This window comes from Macaca thibetana, chromosome 15, assembly GCF_024542745.1.
Source record: "Macaca thibetana thibetana isolate TM-01 chromosome 15, ASM2454274v1, whole genome shotgun sequence".
Taxonomy (NCBI): Eukaryota; Metazoa; Chordata; class Mammalia; order Primates; family Cercopithecidae; genus Macaca; species Macaca thibetana.
In genome coordinates, this window is record NC_065592.1 from 53,340,347 (window position 1) to 53,352,949 (window position 12,603).

A 12,603-nucleotide genomic window follows, 5' to 3' on the forward strand; every position below is an offset into this window, starting at 1 on the left:
TTTCATCAGCATCAGCAAGAACATGAAGCTTCTCTCTCTCTTCCTCTCTCTCTGTATATGTATGTGTGTGTGTGTGTGTGTGTGTGTGTGTGTGTATATGTGTGTATATATATGTGTGTGTGTATATATATATATAGCAGGTGGCAGGAGAATGGATGGGGATGAAGGGGCAAGAGAATAAGCTAAGAGGAGGAGGATATATATTATTAAGAAACATCTGTGGTGTTCATGAGTTTTGTTTTGTTTTGTTTCATTTTGTTTTTGCCTTGTGATCCGATTGCATCTTGTTTTGCGAGTATTTTGGAAATGGTGTGTTCTCAGTCATGCTGCCAGAGGAGGTATGTTTTCTTTTTCCACGTGTGTGGGATGTTGTTTTTATTCGTGAACTATTGAGAATGAGTTGTTTTTACGACTTGTAGAGGGATTTTCACATCCCTCTTATTACTGGACTCTGAAGACAGAAGGGATGGCACAAAAGCCCTCAGACATAAATAACAGTTTCAAGGAGAAACATGGGCACTTCTGGGTGTTGTTGACATGCCATCAGGGGTCCCAAAGGATTGGCCAGGACATCAGGTTTCATCATGTGTCCTTTGGAAGCTCCTTGGACAGTTCACATGCTATTCCCATGTATCACAGGTCTTCCAGGTATACTTTCCAAGAAAAGTTTACCCTTTGGAGAAGAGGCAGCTTCACCTGTCCTGTTTCATTTGCTCTCCTGCCACGCCTGTCTTGGCGTTGATTCAGAAGAGCTGTCTTCCTAGCATTGGTGACATCGCTGCCATTTCCAGATGCCTTCTGTGTGCCTGCTGGCGTTGTGCTTCTCGTTCAGTCCTCACGGTCTCATGAAGAGCTAGGTATTATTGTCACCATTCCTCAGACAAGGAAACAGAGGCTTTTGAAAGTTAGCAAAGTTGCTTAAGGGCAAGCAGCACAGAAGTCCCACAGCTGGAATCGCAAGTGGGATTGAGGCCAGAGCCAGGCACTTCACCAGTGTCCTAAACCCCCAGTGACACATACATTTGAGAAAGTAAAAGCCAAACTACCCTTTTCCACCTTGTCTTCTAACAAGTGTCAATTGTTGTGTCAATTGTATTTGGGTGAGATGAAAGGATCTGTAGAACCCTGCAAAGCTTCCTGGCAGAATGGAAAGAGGATAGGCTCCGAGACAGACTTGAATTCAGATCCCTCTTCATCACAAACTAGCTCTATAAAACCAAAGTCTGTCCCTTCACCTCTTTGAGCTTTGATTTCAGGGTATGCAGATGGCACAGGAGCTCAACTCTCATTCCAACAGTCAGCAAGTATTTATTCCATACCCACCTTGCTCCAGGTGCCAAGCCACAAAGGAGGCATCACTAAAGAGACATTTGTGAGGAGGCTGGACACCATCCCTGCTCTCACAGAGTGGCCAGTCTGGAGCAGGTAACAGACCTGAAGCAGGGACTCCCACAGATACACGTGGAATTACCATGTGTGATCTGTGCAGGAAAATTTCAGGAGCAGAATAGCAGATGCCAGGGAAGCTGGGTCTGGGGATGATGGGAGACACTGAGCCAAGCTCTAAAGAAAAAAGAGGCAGTAACCAGGTGATCAATAAAGGGGGCTTCTGCCAGTTGTTTGCAGAACTTGAGGTGTTTGGGGGCAGTTCTCCAGTATCCCCGGAGACAACCTTTTGGTTCTTACTCTTCAGACCACAAAAACCCAGGTTCAGCCCAGCACTGATCACAGATCAGAGTCTCATTCCCAGGTGTTGGCCTTTCTCTTCAGAAGAAAAGGGAAAATTATGAAAACAGGAATGATTAATAGCCAGCTCAGAACACACACCCCCACCCCCCAATCTCCTGGACCTTTGTCAACCAAAGCATTTCTGCATGTTCTAAAGGACTTTTTCCTTTTTTGGCCTCCATAACAAGATAAAATAAGTAACACAAGCCATTTAGGCAACATATTTTCTTTCAGAGGTGCCTGAAAAGGAAGGATTGAATGAGATGTTTGAGGGCTTAGTGGAAGGGAGGGGCAGGAGGGAAAGAGGAAGAAAGAAAAATGGGTTGAAGTGCAGAAATTACTGGAATTTTTATTAAATTTTCTTGGGGAGAAAGGAGATTTAGTAAGTCAGAGATGAAAGGCAAATCTGCATGGGGCTCCAGAGAAATTATTACGTTTCATAGTCGATTTAGCTCTCACACTGAATGTGGCTTGGAGATCAGAAAGTTGTGGTTAGACACATTCATAAACTCAGCAGGGCTCTGTCAGATGCGGGTTCCTGACTGAGTACCAAGGCTTCATGAGCAACAGAGACAGGGCTACAAGGCTGTCTTATCAAGCCTTCAAGAGAGACTCCAGGCCTGCACTCTCCTCACTCTCCACCCTCACCCCAGCGCCCTGGCCTGCCTCCTCCTTAGCCTGTTTGCCCAGAAAACTCTAGACTTGCTTTGAGTCTAACTGGTGAGCAGACTCCTGCTAGAAACTTATATTAGTGATTGGTTTGGATGCTGGCCTCTGCTTAGGCATGTTGCCTCAGCTCGTGCCAAAACCTGAGCTCAGCTGGCCCTCTTTCAGGTTCATTAACTCCATTTCAGTACTGATCCATTTGCAGAAACTAAGCTACACCACATGACTCAAGGCCATCCAGGCCCAGGGTTATCCTTGAACACCTGGATGTCCATCCCCTTCTGTGGAGCACTAATCTGAACACTTTCTCAATGTGGGCCAACTTACTGGAGTCTGAAATTTTCCAGTTTTTAATCTAAGAGCCACAGGCGGTAGTTCAGGGTAGGATAGAGGGAAGGGCATGTTCTAAGACTCAATTATTGATTGCAGATCACTTAGAGATCTTGTGATCAAAGGTTGTTTTCTATATCATCAATACAGGTAAATATCTAACAGTCTGGGATTATTGCTGATGGTTTGTCTGAATTATTATAAGACTAGTCAAAATTTAACTCCAAACCCTTACAATCTATTTCAGTTAGGACTGCTGGTTAATGTTGTCTGGCATTAACTTTCTAATTGAGTACAGTGACTGAAAATTAACTTTCACCACCTGGAAAAAAAAAAAAAAAAAAAGATTGAAAAGAGAAGAAGGAAGGTTTCAATGATAAAAAGAAAGTTTCGGATTTTTTTCCTTTCCACACCCTAGGCTGGATCACAGTGTTCCTCATTGCAGAGTTTTCTCTTCTCCCCAAAAGCAACATGCAGCCTTCCATGCCAGGACTATATATATCAAGAGTCTGGCAAAAAGCTATCCTTTCTGCTGTGGGTTTTATTTATTTTATTTTATTTTATTTTATTTTTTGCCTCCCCCAAACAGGAGATGATGGATTCACATCTTGACTAAATAAGACCACTGCTTTTTTCTGATTCAATTTTGATTGATGAAGTATTCCTGCCTTGCCTGTGCCAGGTGCTTTCAAAGGTGGAATCAAAGTATATAACACAGTCCCTTTGTTCAGAGAACTTACAGCAATATAAGACATAAGTTTGAGAAACTAGTAGAAAATAATGCAAGGTAGATGATACTCCAGGACTTATTCAGTACCTGCCACTGTAAGTTCTTTGCAAGTTCAGAATTGATGTATTAATGCCAAGACTGCTATCCTGAAAATAAATAGGCAGGAGGAATTTAATCCCCAAGTGTGTTACAAAGACCATTTGGTCAATGGGATACTAAAACTAACAATTCACAATAGAATACTCACTATCTGCAAGGCAGTACGCTAACCCTTGTAGATGTTTATATAATTAATCCGCACAACAACCTAAGCTACAAATAACATTAATATATCCCTGTTTTTCTTTAAGGATGGGGAAAGTGGGGATAGGAGACACTACATCATCTGAATATGGCTACATTATGAATAAGTGGTAAAGCTAGAAATGAAGCCTAGGAATTCTGATTACAGACTCTGTGTTTTAAATCAATAGCTATTATGAGCAAAGGGGAATCCAGATTTAAATAGGACTTTTTCCTACAGATATTCTCAGATCCTTTACTATGCTTGGGTACATTGTAAACCTCTATGAAAACAGCATTTTTGCCAATATATTTGGCCTCAGAATCCTCTCTTTTTAGCCAAGGATCTCTCGAGAATCGTGACTTTTAAAACACATAATGGGGAATATTGAAGTGGAGGGTCCATCGTATCTTCTGTGCTCATGAGGCAGAAGGAGGGCATTGGTTATGGTCCTGATGTTGGGTCAGTTGTGCCATGTAGACCACAGGTTGCCCTTTGCTCCAACCCAGCCATGCACAGCTCCCCAGGTCCAGGCTGCCGTTGTAGCTAGCCAAGTGTCTATTTGAGGTGATCCAGTTGCCTTTCTTCCAACTGCTGAACTGGATTCTTTTAAAACAAGTATTTTTTGAGCTCCTTCCACAAGCAAGCTAATTGCAGGTCATAAAATGGTATTCTTGACTGGTCAAGATAGCTTACGCCTATAATCCCTAGCACTTTGAGAGGCTGAGGTGGGAGGACTGTTTGAGCCCAGGAATTTGAGACCAGGCTGGGCAATATAGTGAGACCTTGTCTCTACAAAAACATTTACAAAAGTTAGCCAGGCATGGTGGCGCATGCCTGTATTCTCAGCTACTCGGAAGGCTGAGGCAGGAGGATTGCTTGGGCCCAAGAGGCTGAGGCTGCAGTGAGTTGTGTTGTGACATTGCATTCCAGCCAGGGTAGAGTAAAACTCTGTCCTTAAAAGATGAATAAATTAAAATAAAATGGTATTCTTATCCCTCACCTTCCCTGACACCATAGAACCTATAGGATGCTGAAGAAAAAGCCTGAGTTTTGAAGCCAAATCTCTATCTCATTTTACCCATGTGGCCTGGGGCAAATGATTTAACTGAGCTAAGCCTCAGTTTCCGTTAAAAAAAAAAAATGGGCCGGGCATGGTGGCTCACGCCTGTAATCCCAGCAATTGGGGAGGCTGAGGCGGGCAGATCACGAGGTCAGGCGATCAAGACCATCCTGGCTAACACGGTGAAACCCCGTCTCTACTAAAAATACAAAAAATTAGCCAGGCATGGTGGCAGGCGCCTGTGGTCCCAGCTACTCGGGAGGCTGAGGCAGGAGAATGGCGTGAACCTGGGAGGCAGAGCTCGCAGTGAGCCGAGATCACGCCACTGCACTCCAGCCTGGGCGAAAGTGCAAGACTCTTTCTCAAACAACAACAACAAAAAACTGAAATAATAATTCCACTACTCAGGGTGTCACTGGGATTAAATGACATTGCACATACACAGATCAGCCTTCATTTGGGGTTATCTTTTCTTTTAGTTATTTAATGGAGATTGGATACTTCTTTGCAGCACCATAAAGAAAGAAAACCACCTCAAATCAATCAGTTTTCATGAAGTGGCTCTCTGGAGCCTGCCAGGAAAGGGAGTGGGTCAGCAAGCTGCATCTTGTTTTATCTTGCTGCCATGAGGCCAGTAACACAGAATGAGAAAGTTCCAGAGTCTGCAGAAGGGGCGGACATCCAAGTCTCTCCATCTGAAGGGACAACCTCTTCCAAGTCCCACCTTCTGAGAAGGTTTATTTAAAACACACACACACAAATCTGGACATCCGTAAGGCAGAAGAGAAAAGGGTGAAAATAGTATACAAACTATAGAATTGGCCGCTGAACCATCAATAAATATAAGAATTTTTCAAATGCATATAGCTTTCCTGTTCTTTGCCCCACTCCCTGTGAGCTGGATTTTGTCTCTGATTCAGCAGAGAACCCAGTGGGGTTTCCTAGGCTCCCAGCCTCTTTGCAGTGTCTGGAGTTGGCCTGGGGTGACTGCAATGCATGCTGAACGTGTCTTGACTTGAACCGTTCGCAGCTTTTGCTTTTGAAGAATGAATTACATGCAAGGGAGGGAATGGTGGAAGAGTGGGGCCTGACTTAGCAGCCAGAGCCAAGAGATTCTGAGCCTAGAGTCCCACCTACCCGAGGAGTTCAAGTGGGAAATAATGAAATCGAACTTACTCCCAAAGCTCCCATTGAGTGCCAAGCACAGTACAGATACTATTATAAAAACCCTACAAAGTAAATTTGTGTATTAGTTTTATAATAAAGTTGAGTGATGAAGACTCGACTGGATTTTAAACTAAAGACCTAGTTTAAAATCCTAGCCCTACTACTTACTAGCTACATAGGCTGCATAAGTTGTAGCTAGTAGGAAGTAGGGCTAGGGTTTTAAACTAGGTCTTCCAGATTCCAAACCAACTACTCTAAAGCTATAGCCCAAAATGGATAGGCAAGAGGCAAACCCCCTTCAAGGCCAGAGACAAGTCAGAGACCAGGTTTGGAATGGAAGGCACAGCCGAGATTTCCGAGCTGAGCAGAGGCAGAGATGGGGAGAACAGAGCTGCTTGGAGACAATCTAAAGGGGGCCAGCAATTGCCATGAGCATCTGCAGTGTGTCCAAAGCTTTGCCTTATCTGCAGTCAGTGTGGAGGGTAGAGGGGCTGGCTATAAGGACCACACAGATAAACTGGCACAGCTATAAGTCCCTGTGTCCCCCAGCATCTGGTGAGCTTCCATGAGACTGGAACCAGGGGAGGAGAAGGGGGAGCATACCTGAGGGAGTTTGAGCTGCCCGGAAAGGAAGGACCTCAGAGCTTAGAAGTGTGTGCAGAGCCCCAGAGCAGTGCTCGTGGACTTTGGAGTCAGGCTAACTGGCCCAATCCCTCCTCTACTATTTCCCTGCTGGGTGACCTTGGGCAGCTACTTAATTGTCCCAAATCTATTTCTTTATCTGTGAGATGGAAATAATTTAAGGCCTGTTCTGAGGGCTAGTCAGCTAATCCATATAAAGGGCTTGGCACAGTCCCTAAAACGTAGTAAGAGCTCAGTAAATACTACTGTTAATCCCAGGTCTGTGGCCTTAAGGCCTGAGCAGAGAAAGCTAACATACTCTCGTTGAGGGCAGCAGAGTATGTTAGCTGACCTTTTCTCACCTCTGGTTGTGGCTTCTGATGCTGTGGACATTTTTCTGCCCTTCTCTGCCTTCTGTCCCCATCCTCTTTCTTTTGCTTATTTATGTTTCTGTGCCACTGAAGAGTAACCTTTAGATGTCTCACTGTGCTTGACGATCGAGTGGTTCTTCTAACCTGGCAAGAGAGAGAGTTGTACTCCGTAATACCCATTTTTTGGATTTTAGAGTCAGGCTGACTTGGTTTAAATCTCAGCCCTACCACTTTTTAGCAACAGAATTCATGCTGCAGAGCCTCAGTGCTATTTATCTATGAAACATTAATAAGAATAATAAAACCTATTCCACAGATATGTTGTGAAGATAACATATGTCAGCCTCCTGGCATTGTCACCAGCTGGGTTACAGGACTCCCCTTGTGAAGCAAACATACCTGTCTTAGAGGGAATTCCAGCACTTCTGGGACTCAGGCTTGAAAGACTCCAGACCCGCCCCCAGCATGGCAGCAGCAGTTCTGCAGGCCCCTCTCCACTGAGAAAGCAGCCCATAAACTCTGCGTGCGGCTACCCTCCACCTTCTCCTCAGCTCTACCTCGCCCTCAACCCCAAATCCCAGCATCTGTTGCCCAGGCAGTCAGCTCCCAAGCAGCGCCAGAGCTTCTCCCTGGGTTCATTTGATATGTTGCCACTTTGTTTCAAAGAAAAACCAGTATCAGTGCTGGGACCCAAGGGAGGCAGATCTTGTCACTGCCGCCTGCCAGACATGTTCCTTCTCTTCCTGTGCCGGGGTCCCAAGTGATCCCATTACAGTGTCTCACCAGACAGCTGCCACTAGGTTTCTGTGGAGGAAAGGACAGCTTCCTGGGGACAGGACAGCTTCCCCAGGCTTCCTGGGGACTTGGGACATGCACCGTACACAGCTCTACAATTTTGCTGAAAGGCTAGTGGTCATTTCTACCTTTCCTTGACAAGGGTAATTCTGTTGTTGTTGTTTTTTGTTTTGTTTTGTTTTGTTTTTGAGATGCCGTTTCACTCTGTCGCCCAGGCTGGAATGCAGTGGCATGATCTCAGCTCACTACAACCTCCACCTCCCAGGTTCAAGCAGTTCCCCTGGCTCATCCTCCCAAGTAGCTGAGATTACAGGCGCACGCCACCACACCCGGCTAAATTTTTTTGTATTTTTAGTAGAGATGGTTTTTCACCATATTGGCCAGACTGGTCTCGAACTCCTGACCTCAGGCAATCCGCCTGCCTTGGCCTCCCAAAGTGCTGGGATTACAGGTGTGAGCCACCGCGTCGGGCCCAGTAATTCTTTTCCTTATAACAACAGGCCTTTCGTTGCAGAGAAAAGGGAGGACATTATCATTTAATAAGCTCTCACTATATTCTAGGCACTGTAGGAGGATCTTACGTTAATGCCCTCCCAGCCATGTAAGGAAGACCTTATTAGGACCACTCTTTTACGGACGAGAAACCAAAAGTCAAACAACTTGCCCACAGTCATACATCTGGAAGGGGAGCAGAGTAAGAATTCAAACAGTGTCTGTTTAACTTAGGAACCCATTACAACATGTCACCACTTAAGGACAGCGTAAATAACAAAACAGCTTAAGCAGTATTTGAGAGGGAGAAAGGAAGGCTTGCGATCCTGCAATTTGTTGCTTTGACTGAGCTGGGAGTAGTGGTCATCAAGTGGGAAATGTGAGTGACTTCGATGACCACTCACCCTTTCTGTGTTATGAAAAACAAGACCTCCTCCCAACTCCTACCTTCCTCAAAGAGACAAAGGCGGAATCTGTGTGATGCAAAGTATCTGTGAAAGTTACTGAATTTGCCCACCTCAGAAACAGTATACCTCAGGAAAAACTTTGCAAACTGGTAGCTTGCAAGCCCAGTGTAACTTAGAGAGATGTTTTATTTTGACTAATGGTACTTTTTAAAACTTCAAGTTACTTGCTTAATGTTTAAAAAATGCAGTAGCTCCACGTATAACTCTTAAATTTCCGAATTATCTTGAAAAATTAGAAGCTCTAACAACACGGGGCCTCCATCCCTATATGGCCACTGTTGGCTGTAGTCACAGCAACTGCTGCCCTTGATGAGGAGGTGGAAGGTGCTTTCTAGTTTGCTACCAAGCCCCACCCCCCACTCCCTATGACTCCTGTGACACGGGGTGCCAGTCTCCCTGTAGCCTCGCCCTCAGACAGTTTTCTGATATTAGAGGAAAGAGGAAAAGGAACTTTCCTGTCATGGTTTCATTCTTTCTTCTTTTTTTCTTCTCTAGGTGTTCCCTTCCCAAAGAACTTCCTTCAGATCTGCAAGAAGATCCTGTGCCGCCTTTTCCGGGTCTTTGTCCACGTCTACATCCACCACTTCGACCGGGTCATTGTGATGGGTGCAGAGGCCCATGTCAACACCTGCTACAAACATTTCTATTACTTTGTCACAGAGATGAACCTCATAGACCGCAAGGAGCTCGAGCCTTTGGTAAGTGGCACCATGCGATAATGGTATCCAAGTCACCCCAGGAGCTCAGCCATTTGTCATAGTGCATTGTCAATCCCTGGAAAATGCTCACTGATGGCTAGCTGTTAGCAGAGGGCTGCAGAATTGAATGGGGTTTAGTGGTCAACAAACAGCCAGGAGATGCCAAGATGTCCACTGTCACCAAATAAGTGTCCGAGATTACTCTCCAAGAGGTAGCAGAATGTAGTGGGAATATAATAGTTTGGATCAGAGGGAGTAGCTTTAATTCTCAGCTCCAAAGTCATTCTTCCACTTACTGAATTCCTTAAATGGGCATCTTTGATATCTTATATTATCTCTCACTCTGTTAATCAAAGATGATCAGAAACATTTCTTCAGTAGGTAAATAAATATTTAGCACCTACGGTGTGCCAGCTGCTAGGCATACAGTCAGGTAAAACTGCCTTCGGGCAGCTTTTACTCCAGAGGTAGTGACAGAAGTTAAAGCCCTAAATAAGAATACAATCTCACAGGGACTTTGCTTTTCACACTGAGTTTTCCGTGTTGCAGTTTCAATGAGATATATTAGAATAGAGAACATTTGATATGATTAAATCCTTAGTGTTATTGTTTAGGTGAATGGGGAATACTTTCATTTTCTTCAAAAGCTGTCTTTCCAGTGGCACTCAATCTGTGCTTCAGAAGTCAAGGACCCCTAAAAACCTCATCATCTTTTGTACCATGCAGCATCTCAATGCAGACACTTTGATCAAAGGATTTTTTAGTGGCTCTATTGAGTACTATATTATGCCCCCATATAATACAAGGTGGCTGTTTTGCTAAATATAACTGACAAGGCAACTACATTTCATCCAAGTTCATTTGAACAACCAGAGTACGAGAGCCAGGCTGTCCTCTTTTGCCACCCTGTATCCCTTTCTCTTTATGTACCTATTTTAAAACACGGGTTTTATTATTTTTATTTTTATTTTTTCTTTGAGACAGGGTCTCACTCTGTCTCCCAGTCTGGAGTGCAATGGCAAGGTCATAGCTCACCATAGCTCACCTTCAACTCCTAGGTTCAAGCAATCCTCCCACCTCAGCCTCCCAAGTAGCTGGGACTATAGGCTGGCATGGCTGGTTTTTTTTTTTTTTTTTTTAGAGATGGGATGTCACTATGTTGTCCAAGCTTGTCTCAAACTCCTGGCTTCAAGCAATTCTCCACCCTTGTTCTCCCAAAGCTGGGATTACAGGTGTGAGCCACCACACCTGGCCAGGTTTTATTATTATTTAGGTATGGTAAAGCTAACAGATCAGATGATTGTCATTGAAAAGAGAATTTGTTATACTCATCCCAAGAGAAAGAGCCATGCCGCGCCACAAGAGAGCACATGGGAAAGCACCAGGGTTAGTCAGGAGACCGAGGGAGCAGAGAAAGCATGGGCAAGAACCCTCACTGTGGTTTTCATGGGAAGGAATGGGCCAGACAGAGTAAGCAGGTTTAGGGTTGGCTAATTTGAATAATCTCTGGAGCCTAGGGGTTATTCCTAGTTATCTGATACCTGGCCCTGGGGTGGTTAATGTGAGACCCTGATGGAGGAAGTATTTGGGGTGCAGGCTCTGCAGGATTGGTTTGCATTGGTTGTTGTGTAAACAGCTTGAGGGCAAATTGTTTACCATCACTAGGAATTGGCTAGCTCTGGGAGGGGCAGTCCCTCCAGGATCAACAAGGCCACTTTGATGTTAAAGAATCAAAACACAAAAAATAAGAGATATGTTTAATACAGTACAGTACCTGTACCTGGCAAAGAAGATGGTGAATTTCACATATCACCTTTAGTGTTTTTCACCTTGAAATTTATTATTGTGCTATGAGAATATATGGCAAAAATATATATATATAATACTATATATATTATACTATATATATCAAATACTATATATATAGAGAGAGAGATATATATATATATTTGCATTACTCAGTAGTCCTGGAACAAAGCAAGACTTTTTGGGGTACACTTGAGATGTCTCACATATTTACTTTAAAAAGAGCCTGTTTTCCTCATTTTCTTTCACGAGAGATCTCTAGAAGGCTCTGAGGTAGGAACCGAGTTGTCTCTAAATGCAGTTGGACAAATAGTATGGAAAGAAGCTACAATTCATTGATGGCTGAGTTTTATAAAGGCTGTTTTGGGTAAACAGCCACTATGGGAAGATAAGGTTGTGCAAACAGCTCAAGGGAGTTAAGACTAGAAACAATTGATAAAGCTAATTTCAGAAAATGTCAAGGACAGAGGAAAGATGGACAAGGGCCATGTAAATGAAGAGCCAGAAGAAACTGCTGCGATCTCCTAGATGGTTTCAGTTCGGTTCTCTTCTGTAGTAATATTCAGGTCTATGCAAAATAACTTCTCCAAAGGCCCACAAGATGGAAGAGGCTGTGGAAGCACTCACACTTCCAGTTTCACTGAGCTAAGGGATCAGAAACACCAAGATAGAGCTGAAAGTCAATTTCTCCTTTATGCCTGAAAGCATAAAGACAACATTGTAGGAAAAAGCTGAGTGTAAGTTATCAAGTAGAGAAAGGCTTTCTTTGCTGTCAGAAAACTCAGTTATTTTCTATAATTGAAGAAAGGGCTCCAAGGCAGTGCCAGGAACTAACTTGAAGTCTCAGAATCACAGAATGGCCTCAAACATGTCAATATCCTAGACATGAGACTCTTTGAGGGACTGGGATAAAATTAGGTTAACCAGAAATTTTTAACAGTTTAAGTGAGCAAGAAAGGTACCAGGTTTTATTCCCCAGAAGTTTATATTTCTTTAAATCTTGCTTGCAATAGTATATTTCCTACATTTGTGTGTTAATTATAATTACAGGGAAATTAATTTTAATGCTTGTAAATATTTATACTTTTTAAATGCTTAATTGTCAGAACTTACCTATTTGTTTTACACTAACCGAAACCTATAAAGGAATAGAAATAGACATTAAGAATGTTTCTGAGGCTAATCATACACTATCAGGCTCTGAATACTTAGCACATGCAGTGTCCATTAAGAGTAGATTGTTTATGGCTTGTGGATTGCTATTGCTGAAATGACCATTTCAACAGTTGACAGTGCTAGGATACCTAACTGCTAATACTATTACAGTGCACATGTTCAAATCAGGCATAGCATCTCAAGTCAACACATTTTTATTTGATTTGCATA

General features: G+C 43.5%; 1 protein-coding gene across 4 annotated transcripts in view; it reads left to right on the top strand.

Annotated features, from left to right (window-relative positions):
- Positions 1–12,603, top strand: part of MOB3B (MOB kinase activator 3B) — a 213,583-nt gene that overhangs the window by 162,443 nt on the left and 38,537 nt on the right. For all 4 annotated transcript variants that reach the window (XM_050761651.1, XM_050761655.1, XM_050761653.1 and 1 more), the window contains exon 3: positions 9,209–9,411. In XM_050761651.1, coding sequence (XP_050617608.1) covers positions 9,209–9,411 — 203 coding nt within the window. The remainder of the gene's footprint in view (positions 1–9,208; positions 9,412–12,603) is intronic.